Source organism: Phacochoerus africanus, chromosome 9, assembly GCF_016906955.1.
Source record: "Phacochoerus africanus isolate WHEZ1 chromosome 9, ROS_Pafr_v1, whole genome shotgun sequence".
In the NCBI taxonomy this organism is placed as follows: domain Eukaryota; kingdom Metazoa; phylum Chordata; class Mammalia; order Artiodactyla; family Suidae; genus Phacochoerus; species Phacochoerus africanus.
Window position 1 is genome coordinate 13953982 of NC_062552.1, and position 12675 is coordinate 13966656.

Consider the following 12675-nt stretch of genomic DNA (forward strand, 5'->3'; position numbering starts at 1 on the left):
TACTTTCAATAATGCCAGGATTATATTCTCACTGATGATTTTAAATGTGCAGTAAGTGTTGAGTATGTTAATTATGGAACTAATTAAGAACCACAAAATAAGTACATTGCCATTACTTTGATATTCAACTAAACCATGCATATTTAAAAAGCAGAGATCACATGAGGAAAATGATTTGATTATATTAACCAACAGACTTATTTTTAAATGCTTTCTTAGGGGAGAATTTGCTAACTTCTGAAACTGAAAACTATAAAATAACTTTGTATAAAGGATCTGAAAAGATGCACACTAAATAATCAAAATTATTTACTTCTAAAAGTATGGGTATCTTTTGTCTTTGTCTATGGTATTTTCCCAACCAGAAACATTAAGGAAAATTTAAGATACACACTTGTAAAAATGTTATTGGTAACTGTATGCACTATCTCTTACAAAACTAGCAGAACCACGGGTCCCTTCTCTCCCAGGAACTTCCAGTCTTAGGGGTCACTGACACCTGCACAAATTTAAGAAGAGGTGGCTGCTTTGTGTAATGTGGCATTTTCAGGCTATGTACAATCCAGAGAATAGCCTATAGCTTGCCCAAACCACCCACCTTTCTAAAGGCAGACTGGGAAACAGCCAATCTAGGTCCCTCCAGAAACTAAATTAGTAGGCCAAAGATATTTCTCGGACAGGTCCTCTGCAAATTAAGTGTTTCTCAGAAAGGTTCTGCAAAGGTTGAATACAGACAACCTGGCTTTGTGAACTCCTGTCATTACCAACCATTAAAAGGAATCAAATCCACTGAGATAAACCCCCTGATATGCTTACTCGTAGAAAAGGTGACTCTCACTGTCCAAGTTCTCAATACTTACTAAACAACATACAAGACTCAATTATATATGAAAAATGTGACACCCCCCCATCCCTCAGTATGTCAGCTCAGGAACCAGATGCAGATAATGAGAATATAATCTGTATATGGAATTAGTAATATAAGGATTGGAGTAGGTGCTTCATAAATCTACAGGAAAATCAAAGAATGTTAAGTCTTACCAAGAAAATGCAACTTCAAAAAACACATGAAGAGCTTTTAATTTTTTAAAAAAGTAATGACACATAAATGCTTTAGAGCTTTCCTATATTGGTCCTAAAAACAGTTCAATATGTTAATCAGAATCTAATGTCAACAGGAAACAAACAATCAAGGTGGAAGTATAAAAGAACAGTAAAACAATGTTAAGTCAATTTTACGATTATTCGAGAAGAGAAAAAATCAGCGTTAATGACTTTATAGTGTTTTTCTTAAATGATGGAAGCAATGGTTGCACAGAAAATAGCTTGACATTTGATACCATTAGATTAAGGAGTAATCATCACAGAGTCTGATATGAAAAATGAATGTGTGGGATTCCATTAGAAATAAAACAGTGGCTCTCAAAGTGTGGTACATGGACCCTGGGGTTTCCTGAGACCTCTGCAGAAGGCCAAAAGGTCAAAACTGTTTTCATAATACCAAGACATTATTTGCTCTTTTCACTGTGTTGACATTTGCAGGGACTGTGAAAAAGCAAAGGTGGGTCAACCCACTGGTAACTAATCGAGACACAAGGCAGCAAACTGTGTTTGTAGTCACAACATTCCACAGAACCACACACTGGCAGGGGAGAGAAAAGGTGTCCGACTTAAGAATGTCCTTGACGAAACAGTACAAACACTAACTGTATTAACTCTAAACCTCTGAGGACGTATCTTTAGAGCATCTGTGGAACAAAAAGGGAGGTACATAAACAGTACTTTGGGTACATAAGAAAGTGCACTGATCTCAAGGAAAAGCACTTACATAATTGAGAACTGAGCTAAGTTAGCTACTTTTTTTCATGGAACATCACTTTAAAAATAACTTAAAAAAATTATGTCTATTCAGACTTAGGTATCAGACATGTTCTCGAAAATGAACATGAGCCTGTCACCTCAAGGAAAATTGACAGCATTTGTTGCCGATGATAAATTTCAAAATTTCAAGTGAAAATTAAAATTTTGGAAAGTTCACATTCACCACCATGGATTTGGCTGCATCTCAGTGCTTAAAATTTTTTTCTGATGAAATTATGCTTATATTAATGAATGTGACTTTTGACAGTGTTTAATGAAATGTGCCAACATTTGGAAGATATGCATAATTCAGGGAACCATTATTTTCCAAATGAAGAGTGCATGTTACAAATTCATGCACAGGTAAAAGATCCAACCAAGTTCATCAACGTGGTTCTAAACACCACATTACAACTAACCTTTTTAAGATCTCATCACTGGGGTTTCGGTGTGTAACAAAGAGACTATCCAAAATTATCTGGAAGGATTCTTAAAATACCCCTCTTTTTTCTAGGTACAGAGATGTGTGAATCTAAATTTTCTTCATATACTTCAAGCAAAACAATACATTGCAACAGATGAAGTGCAGAAGCAAATGAGAATAAACCTGTCTTAAGCCAGATTATCAACAGATGCAAAAACATAATGCCATTCTCCTTAATGAGATTTTGGGTAGTATAGCTATTTTTCATATAAAATATTCCTTTTGTTAACATGAAGTAGGCTTGTCATGATTTTTTCTTTTTGCCTTTTAGGATAGCACCCGTGGCATATGGAGGTTCCCAGGCTAGGGGTTGAATCAGGGCTACAACTGCCAGCCTACACCACTGCCACAGCAATGTGGGATCTGAGCCGCATCTGCTACCTACACCACAGCTCATCAGCTCATAGCAACGCTGGATCCTGATGATCTGAGAGAGGCCAGGGATTGAACCCACAACCTCATGGTTACTAGTCAGATCGTTTCCACTGCACCACAATGGGAACTCCCCTTATCATTTCAGAATTTTTTGATTTTAATTAGAATACAGTAAATATCAAAATAACCCAGATAAACAAAAATTCTTGGGGCCCTCATTAATTTTAAGAGGGTAATGGGGTCCTAAAACTCTCGTATTTGAAAACCACTGAAGCAAAGTCGAATGTTAATTCCTTATAACTTAAGCAACTTAATAATTGTTTCTGGGGATAGAGTGTTCAAGCTTGTCCTCTGAAATTCTAAAGTAGAAGAGGTAGAGCCATAGTAAAAGTTTAGAAAAACAAAAAGATAATCTCCTCCTTTAAATAAACTAGTTCAAAACACCCCCCCCACACACACACACAGAAATCAAAGTAACCTTTGGGTTTATAGCCATATGACAAAAATACCCTTAAGTATCATCGTTTAGAAGAATAGGCAAAAACAGAGTCACAAAGCTGCTTTCTGGTTTCTAATCTTTACACCCGTCTCCTCTCACTGATGGTGTTCCCCTGAACCTCTAGGCCCTCTAGATCTCTTTCCAATTTCTTTCCTATCAAAATGAGAAAAAAATATGAAAATATATGCTGAAAGACTTAAACTGAAATGCAAGGTCATATAATTAATACTTCAATTGACATTTTAAGTCAGAGCTGTCCTTTGCCACTGTTAAACAATTTTTTAGGGCAAACCTAATCTAAATTTAGGAAGAGTACCCAAAACCCTAAGACATTTTACATCCTGGTCCAGCTCCTGGGCTTTCCTAAGGACTGTGATTCTGGAAGCCCAATACAAGAAACTTGAGCCAGCCCTTTCCTGTCATTTTTTTCATAACCTTACTCTATGATCTAGAAAATATCCAGTTCTACTACATCATCTGCCCTTTCCTGATCTGATTACAGATTACACACCCTCCCCCAGTGGCCCAACACCTCATCCTCAATTCAACCAATTTCAAGTGCCCTCTAGATATATACCTCTGGATACTTTGTATTTCTGTCCTATTTGACATTTACTTAACAATTGTAAATTTGTTAATTCCTTCATGGCTCAGTGGAAACAAACCCAACTAGTATCCATGAGGATGCAGGTTTGGTCCCTGGCCTTTATCAGTGGGTTGAGGTTCCAGCACTGCTGTGAGCTGTGGTATAGGTTACAGACACAGCTTGGATCCCATAGTACTGGTACTGTGGTTGTGGGGTAGGCAGGCAGCTTAACTTTGATTTAACCCGTAGCCTGGGAACGTCCATATGCCACAGGTGTGACCCTAAAAAAAAAAAAAAAAAAAAAAAAACCAAAAAAAAGAAAAATTTATTTTTCCTAATCTTAAATTCTTTTTATCTCGTAAGGGAAAACAGAAGTGTATAAGCCTTCTATGTTATTTCTACCATGAAACTGCTGCAGACGTGTGTGTCAACAGAAGGCATATTTGATTATAGAACATACTACTGAATGTTGACAGCAACGGACAACAATTAAATTGTTCCATAAAAAAGAGAAAGAAAAGGCGACAAATAATTGACCTCTTAGTGAAAGAGTAAAAATTGGTCCTCACTTTGCCAGAAGGCTTTGGATGCATTAAGAAATTCAAGATCCTTTTCACCAGTTCACTATTTACACCTGATCTTTCCAAATCAAGAACCTCGCAGATGCTCTTTAACATGGCATTTCTAAATCTGAAACAGAAAATGCAAGAAACCAATGTAATTATGCAGGCAAGTTTACAATCATTTTGTACACTATATAAAGATAACAGCTAACCAGTCTGGCTCAGACAAACATTAAGAAAGCAGTGTATTTTCCTAAACCTCAGATTATCTCTGAATGTGCTAATTTCAACTAGTACACAAAATACAACCTGATATAATTAGTAATAAATTGAAAATAATATTTACCAATTAAGTTTTAGAGGCAGTATGAAAATAACTCAGTTCACTAGAAAATAACATAGAAAGTTCTCAATACTATAAAATTCACAATCTTAATTCTTCTGGCTGATGATTACATAGTACATTTTCCCCTCAGGATTCCAACCATGTCTCAACGCAGAAGCAGGTAATCGTCTTTATTAGAGTTCTTAAACTGCAATTTAACAAGCAAAGACTCCAAGAATATACCATCTCAAAAAAAAAGTTTTTAAGAATATATCATCTTTTTTGCATTATAATGGACATGATTTCTATCAAATTGACTATCTTCAAAATAGTTTAATAAGGTACCTGTAAGTGGGGGAAACAGTGATTGACAGGGAACAGGAGTAGAAGAGAGTTTTTATCATGTTCCTTTAGATCTTCTGAATTTTAGACTGTATGAATGATTTACCTGTGTGTATTACTTTTCTTATAAACAGTATTGCCTTTGAGTTTTCTTTTTTTTTGTCTTTTGTCTTTTGTTGTTGTTGTTGCTATTTCTTGGGCCGCTCCCGCGGCATATGGAGGTTCCTAGGCTAGGGGTCGAATCAGAGCTGTAGCCACTGGCCTACTCCAGAGCCACAGCAACGCGGGATCCGAGCCGAGCCGCGTCTGCAACCTACACCACAGCTCACGGCAACGCCGGATCGTTAACCCACTGAGCAAGGGCAGGGACCGAACCCGCAACCTCATGGTTCCTAGTCGGATTCGTTAACCACTGCACCACAACGGGAACTCCTGCCTTTGAGTTTTCAATAATCTTGATAGTCATTATTTACTGGAAAGTAATAGTTCATGATGACATGGTCTTAGAATTCAAAGCAAAAAATCAGCAATTTACTAAAAATGTAAGGGTGTGTTATGCTTAAGTGTTTAAAAATAAATTTGAAGCACATTAATAAAAATGTTATAAGAACAACTTACTTTTTTAACATTTCTTCCTTCTTCTTATACTGGATACTTCCTTTTTCAAATGGAAAGCCACTGAACTGACCCACATTCTTCTTTAATGAGGACACCTGAAAATGGCTCTCTTATTATTAATACTACTTATTACCCAGTAATGTATGCAAATAATTCAAAGCCATTAATCTTTATTTTCACATCAGTCTCCATGTTACAATATTGGTTTATTCAACATTTTTTATTCACAATGGAAAACTGTATTTGTTAACTAAAATATTAACATCATAAAATATTTACAAAATTAATTCTTTGAAAAGAACAATTTGAATTTAAATGAATTTCATCAGGGAATTTTTACTGGTAATTATAAAACCATAACTAAATGTTATCTGATAGCACCAGGGGAATGTGGAAAGTTACTACTTAAAAAAGACATCCTTTCCTTGAGTAATACTAGTTATTTTCCAAATCAGCAAGTTAGGGATTTATTCTTTAAAAAGTAAAGAACAGAGCACTTCTGAAAGTAAATACCATTTAGTAGGAACGTGACTTGTGTATATTAGATTGTCATGAGAATAGAAGGAGATAACACACAAAGAAAGCAAAGTTTCCTCAGTTATATGGAATGCTGAGGTTGTGTGTACAGTACAATAATTCAACACATGAAACAGTAATTTATTCTAACAAATCCACTGGTAAAGAATTACTACCTAATTTATCAGATATATTGGATTATTTATTCTGAATGGTTAGAAACATTGTAAAAATAAGTACCTTTTAATACAGATGAAAACCACGATAATCATAATTCGGATTTTACAATCTGAAATTTTAGTTTGGCATAAAAACTACAGTAGAAAGAGACCTGTATATTACAATACTGATGTTAATATCCAGTTATGTGTCGGGTAATAAGTCATTCAAATAGTATGTGTCTCAGTAGGCTTATTGTATGGTATGGAAATTGATATAGCTGATCGCTTAAGCACTTTCCAGGACTAAAATTATGCTTCTATTGTGAAGCTTATTATTTTAACTTATAACACATAGATATTCTAACACATAAATATTCTACTAGGTTAAAGGTATAAAAAAGGTCTTACTGTGCCTGGTCTGTTATAAAGCAGCTTATGTAGATTTCTAAGCTCATCTGTTTTCTTCTTACTTAGAAAAAAGTGTATCCTTTCAATTTCACAAAGTTTCTGTCCCTTCCCTAGGGGAAAAAAAAAAATGCAAGAATTAAATAAACACCATGTGTTAATACACTTCATTTAATGAGAATTATTTCTACAGTATAATTTACAGATAACTTCTGCTCTACAAGAGCAAATTATGTAAAATTACACCAATAATATATTACTACTTAGGAAAAACTAAGCACAGCTAACCATCATTTTGTATATTGAGGAATTTTCACCATAAAATGAAAAGAACAAAAACTTACCCTGTGCAATTGTAAACGGCTCTCTTTGTAAGGAAGAGACTTGCATTGTCAACCTCTCTACTTTTTTCTTTTCCCTCTTGCCTTCCACGATTAGACTCTTTTCTAGAAAGTTAATTATAATACTCATTAATAGCAAAAAGCTTAAACAATATATTAGCTCTATTGAATAAACATAGAGAAAAAAATAGCAAAAACTTAATAATCCACTCTTCTCCCAAGCTCAATTGTGAGAAGCAAATAACAGAGATGAAAAAAACTTGCTAAGTTAATAGCATCACTAAAGTTTTTTATTTATTTATTTTTTGTCTTTTTGCCTTTTCTAGGGCCGCTCCCACGGCATATGGAGGTTCCCAGGCTAGGGGTTGAATCGGAGCTGTAGTCCCTGGCCTTTGCCAGAGCCACAGCAACGTGGGATCTGAGCCGTGTCTGCAACCTACACCACAGCTCACGGCAACGACGGATCCTCAACCCACTGAGCAAGGCCAGGGATCAAACCTGCAACCTCATGGTTTCTAATCGGATTCGTTAACCACTGAGCCACAATGGGAACTCTGAATAGCATCACTAGAGTTTTAAATTTTTTTTTAACTTATTCATAATTTAAAATCACTCTAATTCCTTATAGGAAGAACGTTTTAACAAATTTCACAGATGTCAATCAACCCTTGTTCAAATCGGGCACACATCAAATCTAACATTATGGGAGTTTTACCTATTTGGAAGTGAACTTTTAACTATCAATTTCAAATGCCAAGATATTACACAAAAACATCCATGGGAACTTTTTTCATGTTTTTTGAATTGTTCACAAACATTTCCTACAAAATCCAGCATACAACAGAGAAATGGTACATCCTTTTCTTTCAATTTGCATGCAATGAAAAAACAAGAATATATATATTTTTACAAAGTTTAATAGACACTACCAAGCTGACAGTTTAAGTCTATAGTTGAGAAACTAATAAAAAATAATCAGAACTTATTTTTCATCAGTCACTTCCATAATCAAGTATTCTGATTAATAAAATTTGCTGCCATTAGAGTTCTGGTATATATTTATACCACTACTCCATCTGCGGTATTGCTTCCCACTTTGGTTTTTCTTCATAATTACTAACAAAACTGTTGCAAAGTAGGGGTGAGCATTTGCGAAAACAAACAAAAATCCCCCAATTACTATAAGCATGAATGTACAGTGGGATTTTCTCCCAAGCAATGGACTTTCAAACCAGTAAGAGATCACCAGAACTAAATGTGTCAACATATTTTGCGTATGTCCAAGAGGAGATGTATTTATTTATAGCCAACAGAGGACTGAAAATTAAACTTAGTGTTTAGTTTGGGGGCAAGTTGGGGGGAATCCAGCCATCTGAAAAATGACCATTAAAAAATGGCCACCAAAAATAGGTTCACTAAATTTAAAAACCATAAAACGTTTCTTACATAAAAAGCATTACATTCTGCACACTGTTCTGAATAGATGCCAGGAACATATAGACTATTGTTACTTTTTTCCCCTGACTGCGCACCCCCCCACCATGTTATAGCAACCACAAAGGCAAGTGTTCACAATAATTACATGAGGGGAATTTGTTTTTTAAATCACCAACAAGGAACAAAAATTAAATTCATTCACTCTGCTGCTTCAAAGTTTCAATGTTAGTTTTTGCATGCCCTCCCCCACCCCCGTAAGAACTAAAACATCACATCTGGTGAAGAGCAAAGATAGTTTTTTTTAAAGTAACATTTTATGTACCCAGAACCCCAACAGTTAAAAACAAACAGTTTGTCAGAAAGCAGACAAACTTTTATCCAACTACAATTATTATTATGGAAGTCTGGTCACTTTGTGAAAAATCAAGGCCTTTATTAAGGCTACTCTGACTAGACATTCCATTAATTGGAATTCAGCTTACTGGACCTCAGAAAACAGCAAATTTAAGATATAGAAGGAAAGGCAGTAATTTAGTTGGCTGACAAAAGAAAAACAAGGACTGTAAGGAAAAGTGGCTTACTCTGCTGGGGTAAAATTACAAGTTGCCTTAAAAGTTTACATTTAAAGCTATCAGGAGTTCCCGTCATGGCGCAGTGGTTAACGGATCCGACTAGGAACCATGAGGTTGCGGGTTCGGTCCCTGCCCTTGCTCAGTGGGTTAACCATCCGGCGTTGCCATGAGCTGTGGTATAGGTTGCAGACGCGGCTCGGATCCCGCGTTGCTGTGGCTCTGGAGTAGGCCAGTGGCTACAGCTCCTATTCGACCCCTAGCCTGGGAACCTCCATATGCCACGGGAGCGGCCCAAAGAAATAGCAAAAAGACAAAAAAAAATAAAAAAACAAAGCTATCAACTGGGAAGGCATTCCTTTATAATTCAACAAAAGATGTTTATAATAGCCAAAAACTACTGTGAAAAGTTCTGTAATATTTAGTTAAGGTTGTTGTAAAAAAAATAAATAAATAAAAATAAATAAACTAGGCTGGATTTTCTAAAACCAGTTACTTACTTAGATATTGCTAGAAGTTCTTCAATTTATTCAACTGAATGCCTGTTTGATGCAAAGCTCATCAGATACTGAGGGGTAGGTGAGACCAAGAGATGATTAAGAAATTGAATATTTCCTCAAAGACCTCATGTCTACTGGGGCCGATGGGACACAAACACCATACTCCAAAGCAGAAAATGACAAAACACTTTAAGTTACAAATAATGAGAGTTGAGGAAAGAGCAATTTGTTCTCTATTAGGGAGAAAGGATCAAAACATTCCAGCTGGCTCTGAAGGATAGCTAAGATTTGGAGATGTAAAGATCGGCACACACACAAAAAAATTAGTAAAAAGAAAGCGATTCCGGCAGGTGCATCCTGGCAATGGTGTAGAATGCAGAGAAAGCACTATAAAGCGACTCCACAGCTGTCACTCCACTTCCGCCCCCTGAGTGATTTAAGCCATTTGCTTGCCACTGATTACCACCTAAAAGCTAATAACTTCCTGATCTATCTCCAGTCAGTCGAGTTTCCCCTGATCTTCAGACCAACCAACCAGGCTGCCTACTGGACAGCTCCACTGTCCTACAGGCACCACACTCAATGCATCCCAAACAGAGAGGATCATCATCTCCAAGCTCACTCCTCTTCATGAATTCTTTTTTCAGAAAATGTTAATATTACCCATCCAGCTGCCAAAGAAACCTGGAAGTCATCTTTTACTAGGCATCTCCCGCCTCCCTATTCCTCACCCCTAAACCACTGCCAAGTCAATTCCACCCCTTATTTGGCATAAATTTCACTCTCATTTCTATGACGCCTCAGTAGTAGAGTTAAGTTTTCAGGGCTAAACAGGATAAAAAACATTCACAATTTTAGTTGTTCCACAAATATCTCAAATGAGGAAAATAAAACAGGACAACTATAGAACTGCTTTGGGGATAATCTAAAATTTTTTTGTTAAAAAAACTACAATTTGCCCTACCATCAGTCCCCCAAGAATCACTGGACTGATCGTTTACAATGTTTTTACGTAACTTTTGTAATTTTTTTCCTGACATGAAGAAATACATCATCTCTCTGGTATCCGAAACTAAAAATTGAAGGAAAAAATGCTGAGAAAGTCTTGGACCAATAGTGAGATACCGCAGCCAACTTCCAATTATGAATAATTTAAAAATAATTCATTTTTTTCTAAGCATTTTTTGTACTTAAATGTAGACATGCTTCCCTCTTACAGTACCTACCACTTTATACAAACAAAACACATACCATGTACTCTCAACCCAGACTGTATTTATTAAATGCTGACCAGGGACTCGTTTAGGCATTAAAAAAAAATGAATTGAACCTAGGTCTGAGACAAAAACCTCAAATCTCTTCCCAAGTCTGGTTGGGTTACGGTGATAAACTAAATAAACCTAGATCAGGCTAATGTCAAAGATGCTAAGATCTGTGATACCGAGTTTTAAGTGATTGGAAGGAAGCATTTTAGGGGCTCTGGCCCAGGCACCGTGGGTAAACTGAGGCAGTACCACCCCTCAACGCTGCAAGGTGCTTCTGCTTCATGTCTCCAGTCAAATCGGTTGCTACCGCCCTCCCTCAACACCAAAACTGAAACAGCTCTGGGCTCGTATTTAAACTTTCTTTCACAGTTCACTGCTTTCGTGTTTAACTACTTTCTCAAACAGAACCAGCTTTCACCGGTGTTTCCCGGTGAAAGTAACTCCTCTAAGCCTTTGAAAAAGAACGTCTGCTGAAGTTCAGCAAATATGCTAAAACTATTGAAATATTTCCAAGACTAACATGAGTAACTTCAAGTCTTGATGCGTGATTTCATGAAGAACTTCACAGTAACTCCAGAAGGCAAAGAATGTGTACTTAAATTAGCAAAAATAAAACGTTACCGTAATAACTTCCAAGGCAAGTAGTTAAAAAAAAAAAAAAAGATCTGAAACTTACAAACTTCCTGTCAAATGATAAAATGTTATGCACGGGTGTTGCTGGCGAGAAATCAACTGCACTCCAAAGTACGTAGTTAACAACAGCGAGCATTTTTTAAAAAAACTGGAATTCACAAAGTTAATTTCTCTGCTACTGTTCCACATAAAAAACCTCGATAATTCCGCAAACGTTCTCACTGCAAACCACCCCGATTTACCGACTTTAAGCGCAAAGAGAGCCCGAAAACTGATTTCGATAAAACCCATCACTAAGAACAAGACTTCCTCCCCACCTTTCTCTTCCTCTTCTTCCTCCTCCTCGTCGTCCTCGTCCTCCTCTTCACTTTCCTCTCTCGGGCCGGGCATTTCGGGCTCTTTCTCGGACGCGGGCTGGGCGGGGGTTCCCTCTCCCTCCGCAGCAGGGCCCGAGGAGGACATGCTGTGGACCTGCGGGCGGAGAGGAAGCCACACGTCTCGGTCCCCTCGCCTCCGGCGGGAGGACGCGGCGGCCCGGCCGACCCACCTGCTCCGCCCCTGGGACCGCGGGGAAACCTGACCGCAAAGTTGCCTCCCCGCGCAGCCTGGACGGCGGCGCTGTCCCCCACTTCCCCCCGGGGGTGGCTGCCCTCGAGCCCCGCGGCCCGTCCGGGGCCGTCCCGAGGCGGGAAAGCGCGGGCGCCGAGCCGCCCCTCCCACCGTCCTGCCCGCGCCGCCGGCCGCCCCGCGTCCCCTCCCCCGCCCCAGGCCGCCGTCCAAATGGCCGCGGCGGTGCGGGCGGGCCCCGCGGCGCCCTCTCGGCCTCCCCTCCGCCGCCGCGGCCCTCACCGCGGGTCCCGGCCGCCGCGGGCCTGGCGCGCGAGGACTCGAAGAGACGCCGGGAGGCGGCGGCGGGCGCCGAAGAGGAGGCGCGCGGGCCGCTCGCTGGCCTGACGCTCACGCCGCGCTCTCGGCTGCCCAGAATCAACAAGATTTTCAAAATGGCGGTTCGGGAAGGAAAGCGGGAATGCGGCGGCCAATCAGGGCCGCGAGCTGGGAGTTGGCGCGCGCGAGGTGGGGGAGGCGGGGCGGCCGGCGCCTCCGCGGGAAGCCCAGGCGGGCAGGGCCGGGGTGGGGCCGTGAGGGGTCCCCCCGGCGGCGGGCGGAGGGGCGGTGCGCTCCGGAGCCGCCTGGGC

The 12675-nt window shown here is 39.2% G+C and overlaps 1 protein-coding gene across 3 annotated transcripts in view; it reads right to left on the reverse strand.

Annotated features, from left to right (window-relative positions):
- Positions 1–12471, reverse strand: part of DEK (DEK proto-oncogene) — a 33535-nt gene extending 21064 nt beyond the window's left edge. The window contains exons 1-6 of one of the 3 annotated variants that reach the window (XM_047796965.1): positions 12329–12471; positions 11797–11950; positions 7079–7180; positions 6738–6847; positions 5653–5747; positions 4374–4494 (exon numbers count right to left, since the gene is read on the reverse strand). In XM_047796965.1, coding sequence (XP_047652921.1) covers positions 4374–4494; positions 5653–5747; positions 6738–6847; positions 7079–7180; positions 11797–11941 — 573 coding nt within the window. In that variant the 5' untranslated portion in view covers positions 11942–11950; positions 12329–12471. The other 2 variants (XM_047796964.1, XM_047796966.1) reach the window with 2 other exon arrangements.
- Between the last annotated feature and the right edge of the window lie 204 nt (positions 12472–12675).